The sequence below is a fragment of the Stegostoma tigrinum genome, chromosome 6, assembly GCF_030684315.1.
Source record: "Stegostoma tigrinum isolate sSteTig4 chromosome 6, sSteTig4.hap1, whole genome shotgun sequence".
Classification (NCBI taxonomy): domain Eukaryota; kingdom Metazoa; phylum Chordata; class Chondrichthyes; order Orectolobiformes; family Stegostomatidae; genus Stegostoma; species Stegostoma tigrinum.
This window is the reverse complement of record NC_081359.1, coordinates 1,688,220-1,701,123: the sequence shown is the minus strand read 5'-3', so window position 1 is coordinate 1,701,123 and position 12,904 is coordinate 1,688,220. Positions and strand designations below refer to the sequence as shown.

Here is a 12,904-nt window from a genome sequence, read left to right as displayed (position 1 = left end):
GGATATGTTTTTTTCTATGCTTGGAGATTTAAAATGAATGTCCGTTTGCAAGTACACAGAGAGCACCCAGATTGCATCAAAAGGCCATACAGTTAGTAGGCCAAGCAGCAGCTTTTACCAAGACAATAAGTTTGAATTTGGCCAATCAATGTGAACCAGGTACTTCGATACCAAATCTATCAAATTCAAATCTGATGGCTTTGGAAACAGAGGATCAATCCTATTGTCAGAAATATTGATATGTCATCAAAGGTATAAAAAAAATGAGGGCAGTTGGACAAAGCCCCAGGGCAAACTGCCATCTGCCAGAGCTAAGAAAACAAAGTGTGCAGCTGGATGAACACAGCAGGCCAAGCAGCATCTCAGGAGCACAAAAGCTGGCGTTCCGGGCCGAGATCCTTCCTCAGAAAAGTGGTAGGGGGAGAGTGTTCTGAAATAAATAGGGAGAGAGGGGGAGGCGGATCAAAGACGGATAGAGGAGAAGATGGGTGGAGAGGAGACAGACAAGTTAAAGGGGCGGGGATGGAGCCTGTAGAGGTGAGTATAGGTGGGGAGGTAGGGAGGGGATAGGTCAGTCCGGGGAGGAGAGACAGGTCGGGGGGGGTGAGGTTAGTAGGTAGGAAATGGAGGTGTGGCTTGAGGTGGGAGGAGGGGATGGGTGAGAGAAAGAACACGTTAGGGAGGCAGAGACAGGTTGGACTGGTTATGGGATGCAGTGGGTGGAGGGGAAGAGCTGGGCTGGTTGTGTGGTGCAGTGGGGGGAGGGGACGAACTGGGCTGGTTTTGGGATGCTGTGGGGGGAGGGGAGATTTTGAAGCTGGTGAAATCCACGTTAATATCATTGGCCTGCAGGGTTCCCAAGCGGAATATGAGTTGCTCTTCCTGCAACCTTGGGGTGGCATCGTTGTGGCACTGCAGGCGGCCCAGGATGGACATTTCGTCTAAGGAATGGGAGGGGGAGTTGAAATGGTTCACAGCTGGGAGGTGCAGTTGTTTATTGCAAACCGAGCAGAGGTGTTCCTCAAAGTGGTCCCTAAGCCTCCGCTTGGTTTCCCCGATGAAGAGGACGCCACAACAGCAACAGCGGATGCAGTATACCACATTGGCAGATATGCAGGTGAACACCTGCTTGATGTGGAAGGTCTTCTTGGGGCCTGAAATGGGGGTGAGGGAGGAGTTGTGGGGGCAGGTGTAGCACTTCCTGCGGTTGCAGGGGAAGGTGCCAGGTTTTCGTGGGGAATGGATGGGAGTGTGGAGCAGGCAAGGGAGTCACGGAGAGAGTGGTCCCTCCAGAAAGCAGACAAGGGTGGGAATGGAAAAATGTCTTTGGTGGTGGGGTCGGATTGCAGATTGTGGAAGTGTCGGAGGATGATGCGTTGGATCCGGAGGTTGGTGGGGTGGTATGTGAGGATGAGGGGGATTCTGTTTTGGTGGTTATTGCAGGGACAGGGTGTGAGGGATGAGTTGCAGAAAATGTGGAAGACACGATCGTGGGCGTTCTCAACGACTGCGGGGGGGATCTTGTCCTCACATACCACTCCACCAACGTCCCCTTTCAGTAGTGTGCATCCACGCAGTAGGATGTTTCAAATTTGGGTTATAGGTCACAGTCATGAAACTGAACAGACAGGGAGTTTGCCTGTTGCCTGCATTATTTTCAATGGTTAATGTGGGTGCATCACACTCCCCCAAGAAAGAAACATTAATATATGTGATTGCCCCTGGTTCCAGAGTGACTACTGTTCTCAGTTGATGCTGATGGGAAGTTAGTGGTGTGCAATGAATGCTGGCCTAGTCAGTGATGGTCATATCCTGTGAATTAATAAAACAAAAGAGATGGCGTCCAACCTCAAACAATTAAAACTGCTGTTAGTATTAAATTGCTGGAAGGCAGCCACTGGAATTATGGTTAGACTTCAATCAACTGTTTATCTGTGGCTGAGTCTAGGCAGGATGTGTACTGGGGTCTCTGGCACCCCGTAAAATCCAGCCCCATGACACTCAGTCTCAATGTGTTCAGCTCTATTTGCAATGTGTGCATGTACTAGTTCACCACTGGAAGAGTAATGTGTGGCATCAAATACATGTCTACAAACATTCTCACTTCCAATCTTACAATAGAATGAAGGCTACTGTTTAGGAATTCATGCAGCAATGCCTTGAGGCTGAGACAATTGGTCTTCAGCGATAATAACCATCTTAGTTTGTGCTTAGAATGATTTCAGTCAGTGAAGAGGTTTCTCTGATTCCCAGTGACTTCAATTCTACCACAATCTGTCAACTATTTTGGTGATGTCACTCTCATCTCACTTGTGCATTTTACCTCTTTTCATCATGTTTTCATGAAGGCAGCAGTGACATCTTGTAGAAATCAAACTGAGCATTGGTGATCAAATTCTTAGTAAAGGTTGTTTGTCAGTGAATGACCGTAAAATGGGCAGGATTGGATTTTTCCTGCTTTCTGTGAACAGGATATATCTGTCCAATCTTCTCCTGTATGAGGCAGGAACAGTTCTGCTCAAGGAGCATTTGTTTCTGGAGTACAAATCTTCAGCAGTAGAACCAGAATGTTGCTGAAATCCATAATCTTTGCCAAAGACAGTGTGCAGTTATTTTTTGGCATAACCTGGGGGAATTGAATTGGCTGAAGGCTAGTTTCTCTTGTGATTTGAATCACAAATTTGGCACTTCTGTCTAGAGATCCCTATAAATGCTTCAGTTTTATATAGTGACATGAAAAGTATAGCACAGGAACAGGCCCTTTGGCCCATCATGTCTGTGTTGACACAATGCCAAAGCCTCACATATTAATTCTAAACCACAGCCTATCTTTTTGCTAATAAGTAAAATCAAGTGCTCAATTGTGATTGCATTTAAATGAGTAACACCAGATTTATCAAACATCAGTTTTTTGGCACTTGAATTTATCCATCGTACTTACCACACATGATCCCAAAGGCGATGCTGAATATTGTTATGTAGCCAAAATAGAATGCTGTTTGAAACAGTCCACGCATTTTTTTTGTCTTTAATATTCATGCACTGGATTCCTACCATTCAGGGTGGGGCTGTTTATAGAACATTTTCCTCCAGCTAGTCGCTTCTTGTCTACAATCATTCATGCTGGGTGTGATCTGATCCATTGATGGTGGTACTTGTTTTTCCCTTTACTCATTCACAGGATGAGGGCATCACTGGCATGGCCAGTATTTATTGCCTGGCCCTAGTTTCCCAGAGGGTAGTTATGAGTCAACTACATTGCTGGGGGCCTGGACTCACATGGAGGCCAGAACGGGTAAGGATGGCAGTTTCCTTCTCCAAAGGACATTAGTGAATCAGGTGGGATTTTCCAACAATCAGCAAAGTATTCACAGTCATCATTCGATTCTTAATTCCAGATATCTACTGAATTCTAACACCACTGGATTCAAACCTAGGTCCCCAGAACATTACCTGGCCCTCTGGGTTAACACTCTAGCGATAATACCCCTAGGCCATTGCATCCCCTTGCCTAATTCTGCTGGTAAAATATTATTTCTGCTGATTAGCCTGCATGGGCTCTTGTGCTGTAGCTTTACCACATGGACAGCTCATTTTTAGAAATGTCAGGACTGCTCTGGGTCTGCTTTTCTACATAACTCTCTAAACCGGGGTTGATTCCCTGGCTTAACGTTCATCTTAAAACAAATTATAAAAGAAGTCATCAAATTATAATTGTGATGGAAGACAATTTTTCTCCTTTTGATAGAATGCAGGACGTCATGGATGCTTGGTTTTAGCTACTAGATCATTGCGTATGATGGGCTTTAGAATAACTTTCACTCAAAGAATAGGATGTAGATGGACTTACAAGGCCAAATGTTCTGATTAGTACTGTAGCCTTTGTTTCTGCTGGATAAACTCCCGATTAGCATATCCTGCAGAAGTCACTCAGTGAAGGAAATTGTGGAGGAAGCCTTGCAGAAGGCTTCTGTACAGAAGCCATGCCCGCATTTTACAGCAGCAGCTGTGGTATTCAGATAAGTAAGAGTTTAAGCATGCCAAAGCTTCCCAATACGATAGTGAGATTGTATGAATGAATTTGTGAGTGAGTGGGTGAATGTGTACGTGTGTAACTGGCTAGGATAGCTAGGGTAAATAGGTAAGCACGTAGACGAGCAAGATTTGAGTCAGGAAGGGGTGGGGTTTACAAGCTAGTCAGTCAGGGACTGGGCTGGGCAATTGGGCGGTCAATTGTATAGTCACCCAAGAGTTACACGAGGATTTTTCTGTCCAACATGTTTTGGATATCTACTCAGTTGAGGAAGTTGCAACTGTCTGAAGTTTGCATCTGTAACTCATAGTTAGTGCCTTTTTTGCAGGGTCTTGGGCAACAGGAGAACCATCTAACAGAAGTTCAAGTGTCTTTGGCAATTCACACCAGAGACCAGAAGTCTTGAGTCAACATTAAAGTAAGTGAACTCTTCCAAAACAGACATTCAAGAAACTGTCATACTAACATTATCCCTAAAATTATAGTTCAACAAACAACTCACTTGGGACCTGATTTTCTTCTCTGTACCTCTCTCATCCACGACACCACAGATGAGTTAATGGATTGTTAGGTTGTAGTTACAAGAAGGAATTAAACAATTTGATAAAAATTATAATATTAAGGAAAATACATTTAAAATTAGATGAAATATCAAAAATGAAACAGCAATCAGGCATCAACTAATATTGAAAACAGCTTGTATAATTTAGCAAATAAAGCACACACATTACAAACTTAAGTACACTAGAAATAAAGGTACAATCACAACACAAATTTGATCATTCAAAACCTGCTAAGCAGGATCAATATTTTGATCCTACTACAATATTGTAACAAAATAAATCCAAGCTTACATGTTTCAATATGCACATATATGTAAATTTGATTTTTTTTGTTTGTACCACAATATTCAATTACAATGGTTACATCATTAATAAAATAGAAGTCTTTTTATCAAAGCATATTGAAGGATATATTTAACTTAAGTGTGTGATTATAAAAATTTAGCTATATTCATGAATGCATATATTAGGAACATAAACCTGTTTCAACAAAGATACTTCAGAGGCTGTTACTCTCTGGTACACCATTCCATCAGCCAAAAACGTTTGTATTAGTTTTTAATATGTCAAGGTAATTATTCCTTTGTTGTTGCTAGGTTTATGGTTCAAAGATTTTGGAATATTTCTGATCACAGGAGAAACACAGATATTGAAATTTATCTCAGCTTTACCATTCTGAACAGCCATTGAGATTGCAGATGAAGAAAGTCAGTTCTTGATAGTTCTGTTCTGACAGAAAGACAAAGAGAGAGAGAGAGAATATGAGAGAGAGAAAGAGAAAGAACGTCAGAGAGACAGAGATAGAGAGAGAGAAAGACAGACAATACAAAAAGTCACGTGTTAAGACAAAGACAGAGAAAAGAATCTGCAGTTTTTATGTTATTCAACCTCTTTGTGCTTTTTAAATCAAAATTGAAGCTAAAAATATTGCACTTCTTTGCAGGCTAATATTTAGGATTCACCCAGATGTCAATGTCAACAGTCATTCCTTATTGTATATTAATTGCAAGAAGAAAAATATCAAAACGTATTAGCAGAGATTGTTGTCTCTCAAAACAATGATTATTAACAATTATTTCTTTTCCAAAAGAACAATGAGCATTATAAAGTGTTTCAAACGGATGCTTTCAGCATCCCAACTAATTAGAAAATATAGAATAATATCCTACAACCCACAGTGTAAACAAATCCCCTTTTGAAAACGGTATCTCTACATTACACAATGATGTTTCAATTGGCTTTTATGTTCTTGAATGGACTGGCATCTCCAGTTTCACATCCTGATTGCTATTCAGTAATTTGTACTCGAAATATCCATGTTTGGATGTCAGATAAGAACAAACAAAGATTCAGTTTGATGGTCCCACAATGCTCACGTGTCAACACTAACTCCCTTTCAAGGTCTGCAACTAAGAATAGATCACATTGCTGAGATACAGGAAGGCACCTTGTGCTCACTGAACTTCAATGCAGCAAGCATTTATAGCATCTACTGAAGAAAGTAAAGGGTAGAGGCAAAATTACTGGAAAAATATTACTTGCAAAATCCAAAACGTCTGGTCACACCAGTTAGTAAAATAACCATGAAGGCAATAACTCTCAATGTTATTCACCCATAAACAGTAGAGCAATTTCGTGCAGAGACAAATGTGGTGTTAAGTTCAAATATCCAGAAGTTGTAGTCTGCAAAGCCTTTAGCTTTGCATAAATAGTAGCTTGATCTCTGCTTCACCATTGAAATGCAAAGAATAGCATGAGGCTGAAATATTTCCACGATAACTCAAACTAAACATACCTATGGAAAGTTAGGTCTTGTCCAGTTCAGTCTAAGTATATGATTAAGAAGTTTTTAAATGCTAATTATTTCAATTCAATCTGTTTGATGCTGAGATTTAACTATCATGAGTGTGGAGCCACATTTCTCCAGATTTTCATTGTTGGAGTTGTAAAAATAATGAATTGTCTTTTTTAAAAAACATTTTCAAACTTTTTTGTTTGTTTGCTCTATCAAACCAATTTTTTTCCTTATCTTTATGTACTTGATTTAACATTGAATTCATCACCTATAACTTATATTGCTTTTTTTGCTCTTTTGCTGCTACTCTCACAATCCTCCAATCTGACTGGTTGAATAGCGACCCGATCACTCTCTTTCTCTTTACGTGATGTTGGCAGATTGCACTTTCAGCCACTTGCCCTGTGAAAAGTTTAAAAACCTAAACATACAGTAACAAGTCTAACAAAATGCTGATGTCATCTGCATAGTGAATTATAGTCCACTGTATATTTTGATGCTAGTGTCAGAACAATAAGGTTGTATTGTTGATCGGTGAGAGGGTGCCAGCAGTGGGTGTATATGTATTAAGTTTCTGACTGGAATGAATAAGATAATTGATCAAATGGACAAATTGCCTCGCTTGGATTAAACTTAAAATGCAATGTTGTACATAATTCTGTATCCAGAACACTAGAGCTCTATATGATTTTTTTTCTTATTTTCTCAAGGTTGCGACTATGATTACTAGTTACTAATTCAATAAATCAAGGAAACAAGTGTGAGAATGTAACAAATCTGCAAGTTGGAAACTGTTTGCAAGATCCTCACTCCTTATCGTTTCTTTGGAATAGCCACATTATATCTATCAGTTCTTCATTGATGATACTGTATTCAAACCAATCATTATACTTGTGCAGGAAAAAAGTCTGCATTATCCCTAAATCACATTACAAAATTATTTTTTTTTCCCCCTGCCTAACCCAAGGAACAAACAAACACAAAAAGAACTACATTTAAGGAAATATTTTACTGTCTTATTAATCAGATAGGTTTTTCAGGCACTTTTTAGCTGATATATCCAATGAGGATACAGAGAAATATGGTAGTAGATGCTCCTAGTTTTTATAATTAATAATGAGTGGAATGGTTATCAACAGCATATAGAGTTGAAGCTAAGATGGGATCAGCCACAATTGTGTTAATTGATGGGGCATTGCCTGCTCCTGCTCTTAGTTTTTAATGTTCTTATGGTAGTTAAAAGTTAGCAAAATTAACTTTACTACCTTTAGGTAATTGAGGTAATAACTTTTGAAAAGAGAAATTGGTTTGTGCTAAAATGCATTGTAAACTTAAACAAAAAGTTTCAAAGTTTTCACCTCAGAATAAGTTCATACTATACAATAAGCTTCATGTAGGGTTTCATGGTCATCAGCTGGTCTTGTTTCTTCAGTATTTTCTTTGAAATTTTCCATAATTATCAGGAGCGAAGCTGTGATCTTTCTGTGTGTCACAAAGGACTTGTTCTGGTCTAGTACTTGAGCTGGAAGCACCATTTGATATGACCTAAAAAAAACCAGGCAAGGATGTTGGTCAAATTAATACATTCATTGTACCATGTAGTCTTAGAGTCATACAGCATGGAAACAGAATCTACAGTCCAACCAGTCCAAGCTGAACATAATATCAAACTAAACTAGTCCCACCTGTCTGTTCCTGGCCCATATCCCTCCAAACCTTTCCCATTCATGCACTTATCCAAAACGTCTTTTTAACATTGTAACTGTACCCACATTTGTTCAGTCCACACGCAAACCACCCACAGTGTAAAAAATTTGCTCCTCATGTCTTTTTTAACTCTCTCTCGTCTCACCTTAAAAAAATGCCCCCTAGTCTTGAGATCCCACACCCTAGCGAAAAGCCAACTACCAACGATGCTATCCATACCTTTCGTTAGTTTATAAACTTCTCTCAACCTCCTAAGCCCCAGCGAAGGAAGTCTCAGCTTGTCCAGCTTTCTTTTACAACTCAAACAATCCATACCCGGTAACATCCTGGTATATCTCTTCTGAACCCTCTCCAGCTTAATAATATTCTTCCAATAACTGGGTGACCAGAACTAGATACAGTATTCCAGAAGTGTCCTCATCAATGTCCTATACAACTTCAACATGACTTCCTAACTCCGATACTCAAAGTTCTGAGCAATGAAAGCAAGCTTGCTAAACATCTTTTTAACTACCCTGTCCATATGTGACACAAATTTCAAAGAATTATGTACCTGCACCCCTAGGTCCTTCTGTTCTACAACACTACCCAAGGCCCACCATTACTTGTATAATCACTACCCTTGTTTGTCCTACCAAAATGCAATACCTCACATTTATCATTGTACATGCATGACCAAAGTGCTGGATGGTAATGAGTTTTAATATTATATTTGGGGGAATAGAATGGGAGAAATTATCTCTGCTAGTTGGAAAATCTAGGGCAGATTCAAAAAATACGTCCAGAAGCTCATCATCTAGCTTTGTTTCATTGTTGACAGAATTGATATAATTACGAGATTAAAGTAAAAGGTTAAAAAGTGGATAAGTAAAGAAAATAAAGTGAATAAGTAAAAAAAAAGATAACTCCAGAAAAACTAAGGCTTTGTTGCTCTGTTGTCCAGCTCACTGTTACTACCATTAAAAATTGGTCCAGCCACGTTATTATTTGGTTCAATTACTAGGTAAAATGCAAAGAAAACATCTAGTACAACTAATTAGACCGAGATATATGTGGCGGTGACATTTCATAGAACTAGATACAATAATAGCCCCTGGAAAATTCACCCATGAAAACAATTAGAAGAAATGACACAGAGCAGGAGAGAAACACTTACAAAAGGAGATGGAATCTGTAATAAGCCATCAGATGGACTTGTCTGGACTATTTCTTTGATATCTAAATTATGTTGGAGAAGACAAGCAATTTTAACTTTTAAAAAAAATTCAGCATGGGTTTTCTGTAAGTAAGCAAGCATCGAAGTAGGCTTAACTAATATTCTGAGATTTAATGAGTATGAATTATCATTTGTGGTTACCTGATTACCATATTTTATGTCTATGATTCCACCCCAACCCAACCTCTCCCCCCACTGCCACAGCCCAATTTCTCCACAAAGACCTGGAGGATCAATTCAGAAATTGAATACATGAACCTCCCAGTAGCACAGTGAATAAACGCACCACATTACTCAGTAGCATACTTATACATCAGGGTGTTCCACATGTTGAATGTTTGGATAGTTGGGCTAGTCTCAGACAAAGCTTCTTGTTTTCAGCGGTAGCAGTGCGATCCAGAATGCCAACGGAACGGTAAGGTTGTTTCTTTTCCCTGTACAAAAACTTATCTCGTGCAGCAGCGGCCTTCTTGTTTTCAGCAGCGGGTGAGTGGAGAGAATGCAAGCCAGTAAGGAACTAATACATACGGGTATTGGCAATTCTGGCAGGAAAAGTAGTACCCAAGCTGAGAGAACTGGACAGATATATAGAAAAAAGACATGCAGAAAAAAGCCCCAGCTCACATTACACCAGGTTTCACAAGCTTTAGACAACAGTGTGCATCCATGAGATTGGGAAAAAGCATTCAAAAAATATTTAACAAAAATATCTAATCAGAGTTCAAACAATTTTGGGAACCTTAACTCATAACATTTTAATTCGGGTTAGAACAGTAAATGTGTTAGTGTGAAAATTTTAACTCAAGAGTTAATGGATTAATTTACTTACACTGCAATCTTTTATCAAGACGGTCTAATGACTGAAGCAGCTTTTGTTCTTCAAATGACAGTGCACTGAGACCTAGTCGTTGCACTTTGTTTTGAAGAAAACTGTATTGTTGAGTCTCTATTGTCTCCATAGCTGAAAGGATGTCACTGTCTTGAGCAGATGTTTCAACCATGTTTTCTGCCAGCATAAACTGTTCAGTGCTTTGTGAAACTGTTGAGAAGATAAGTAATACAAAAACAGTTCATTTTATTAGGTTTTTACAATTCTAGCTTTTGTGCAGATGTGCTACAACTCCTCTGGAACATGTGGAATTTAAACCCAAGACTGTCTGGATCAGAGGTAGGGACACTACTCTGAACCACAAAAGAAACTAGCTTTCATAGAAACATAGAAGATAGGAGCAGGAGGAGGCCATTCGGCCCTTCGAGCCTGCTCCACCATTCATCACCATCATGGTTGATCGTTCAATTCAGTAGCCTAATCCTGCTTTCTCCCCATAATCTTTGATCCCATTCGCCCCAAGTGCGATATCTAGTCACCTCTTGAACACATTCAATGTTTTGGCAAAAACTACTTGCTGTGGTCATGAATTCCACTCTTTGGGTGAAGAAATGCCTCCATATAGCCAACCTAAATTGTCTACCTTGAATCCTAATACTGTGACCCCTGGTTCTGGGCACACCCAACGTCAGGAACATCCTCCCTACATCTACCCTGTCCAGTCCTGTTTGAATTTTATAAGTCTCTGTGAGACACCCCCCCTCCACATTTGTCTGAATTCTAGAGAAAACAATCCCAACTGAATCAATCTTTCCTCATAAGTCAGACCTGCCATCCCCAGCATCAGCCCAGTAAACCTTCGCTGCACTCACTTGAGAGCAAGAGCTTTCTTCCTCAGAAAAAGAGACTAAAACTGAATATTTATTATATAGTCAGGTATATTCCAGGTGTGGTCTCACCATGGCCCAGTATAACTGTGATAACATATCCCCGCTCCTGTACTCGAAACCTCTCGCAATGATGGCCAGCATATCATTTGCCTTCTTTACCACCTGCTGCACCCACATACTTACCTTCAGTAACTGGTGCACAAGGACACCCAGATCCATCTGCACACTCCCCTCTCCCAATTTACAGCCATTCAGGTAGTTATAGAACATAGAACAGTGCCGCACAGTACAAACACTTCAGCCCACGATGTTTTGCTGAACGTTTACCTGAAACCTAAGGTCTATCTAACCTCCACCCCGATCTGATACTATCATCCATATGCCTATCTAATAGCCACTTAAATGAGGCCGAATCCACTACCCTCTCCGGCAATGCACTCTCTGACTAAAGAACCAACCTCTTTTAAAACTATGTCTCCTCGTAAAAGCTATCTCCACCCTAGGAAAATGTCTCTGGCTGTCTACTCTATCTATACCTCTGCTCATTTAGTATACCCAATCAAGTCACCTCTCATCCTTTGTGCTTCTAAACAGAAAAGCCCTAGCTCTCTCAACCTTTCCTCGTAAGACCTACCCTCCATTCTGGACAACATCCTGGTAAATCTCCTCTGCACCTTTTCCAACGCTTCCACATCTTTCCTGTAATGTGGAAACCAGAACTGGACACAATACTCCAGATGTGACCAAACCAGGCTTTTGTATAGCTGAAGCACAACTTCATAGCTCTTGAACTCAACCCGTCTATTGTGAAAGCTAACACACCATATACCTTCTTAACAACTCTATCCACCTGGGTGGCAGCTTTCAGCGAATTGTGGACATGAACCCCAAGATCCCTCTGCTCCTCCAACCTGCCAAGAATCTTTCCCTTAACCCTGTATTCTGCTTTCATCTTTGTCCTTCCTAAATGAATCACCTCACACTTTTCAGGGTTAAACTCCATCTGCCACTTCTCAGCCCAGCTCTGCATTTTATCAATGTCCCTTTGTAACCTAGAACAGCTCTCCACACAGTCCACACTGTGACCCACCTTCATATTGTCCCTGAACTAACTAATCCACCCTTCCACTCCTACATCCAAATTATTTACAAAAATCACAAATAGAAGAGGACCCAGAACAGACCCTTGTTGTACACCACTCGTAACTGATCACCATGTTCAATATTTTCCATCCACTACCGCCCTTTGTTTTCTAAGGGTCAGCCAATTCTGAATTCAATCTGCCATATTTCCCCCGATCCCATGCCTACCATGGGGAACCTTATCAAACGCCTTACTTAAATCCATGTATACAACATCCACTGCTCTATCTTCATCCATGTTTTTGGTCACCTCTTCAAAGAGGGGCATGATCTACCCCTCACAAATCCATGCTGACTATCATGAATCAAACTGTGCCTTTCCAAGTGATCATAATTCCTATCTCTCAGAGCCCTTTCCAATAATTGGCCCATCTCTGAAGTAAGACTAACTGGCCTGTAATTTCTGGGGTTATCCCTGTTCCCTTTTTTGAACAAGGGAATGATGTTTGCTCTTTCCAATCTTCTGGCACTACACCCGTGGACAGTGAGGATGAAAAGATCATCACTGAAGGCCCTGCGATCTCGTCCCTCACTTACCATAGAATCCTTGGATAAATCCCATCAGGCCTGGGGGATTTATCTACCTTCAACATCCTCAGAATTCCTAGCACATCTTTCTTACTAACATCAACCTCCTCTAGCCTACTAGCCTGTTTCACACTGTCCTCCTCCACAACTAGGTCCCTCTCAGTTGTGAATACTGAGGAAAAGTATTCACTAAGGACCTC

General features: G+C 40.5%; 1 protein-coding gene across 6 annotated transcripts in view; it reads right to left on the bottom strand.

Moving 5' to 3' along the window:
• Positions 1 to 4,714: 4,714 nt before the first annotated feature.
• Positions 4,715 to 12,904, bottom strand: part of cep126 (centrosomal protein 126) — a 101,245-nt gene continuing 93,055 nt past the window's right edge. For 4 of the 6 annotated variants that reach the window (XM_048533290.2, XM_048533292.2, XM_048533294.2 and 1 more), the window contains 3 exons: positions 10,144 to 10,353; positions 9,255 to 9,316; positions 4,715 to 7,936 (listed from right to left, as the gene is read on the bottom strand). In XM_048533290.2, coding sequence (XP_048389247.1) covers positions 7,820 to 7,936; positions 9,255 to 9,316; positions 10,144 to 10,353 — 389 coding nt within the window. In that variant the 3' untranslated portion in view covers positions 4,715 to 7,819. Of the gene's footprint in view, positions 7,937 to 9,254; positions 9,317 to 10,143; positions 10,354 to 12,904 lie in introns of those variants that run through there. The other 2 variants (XM_048533291.2, XR_007247785.1) reach the window with 2 other exon arrangements.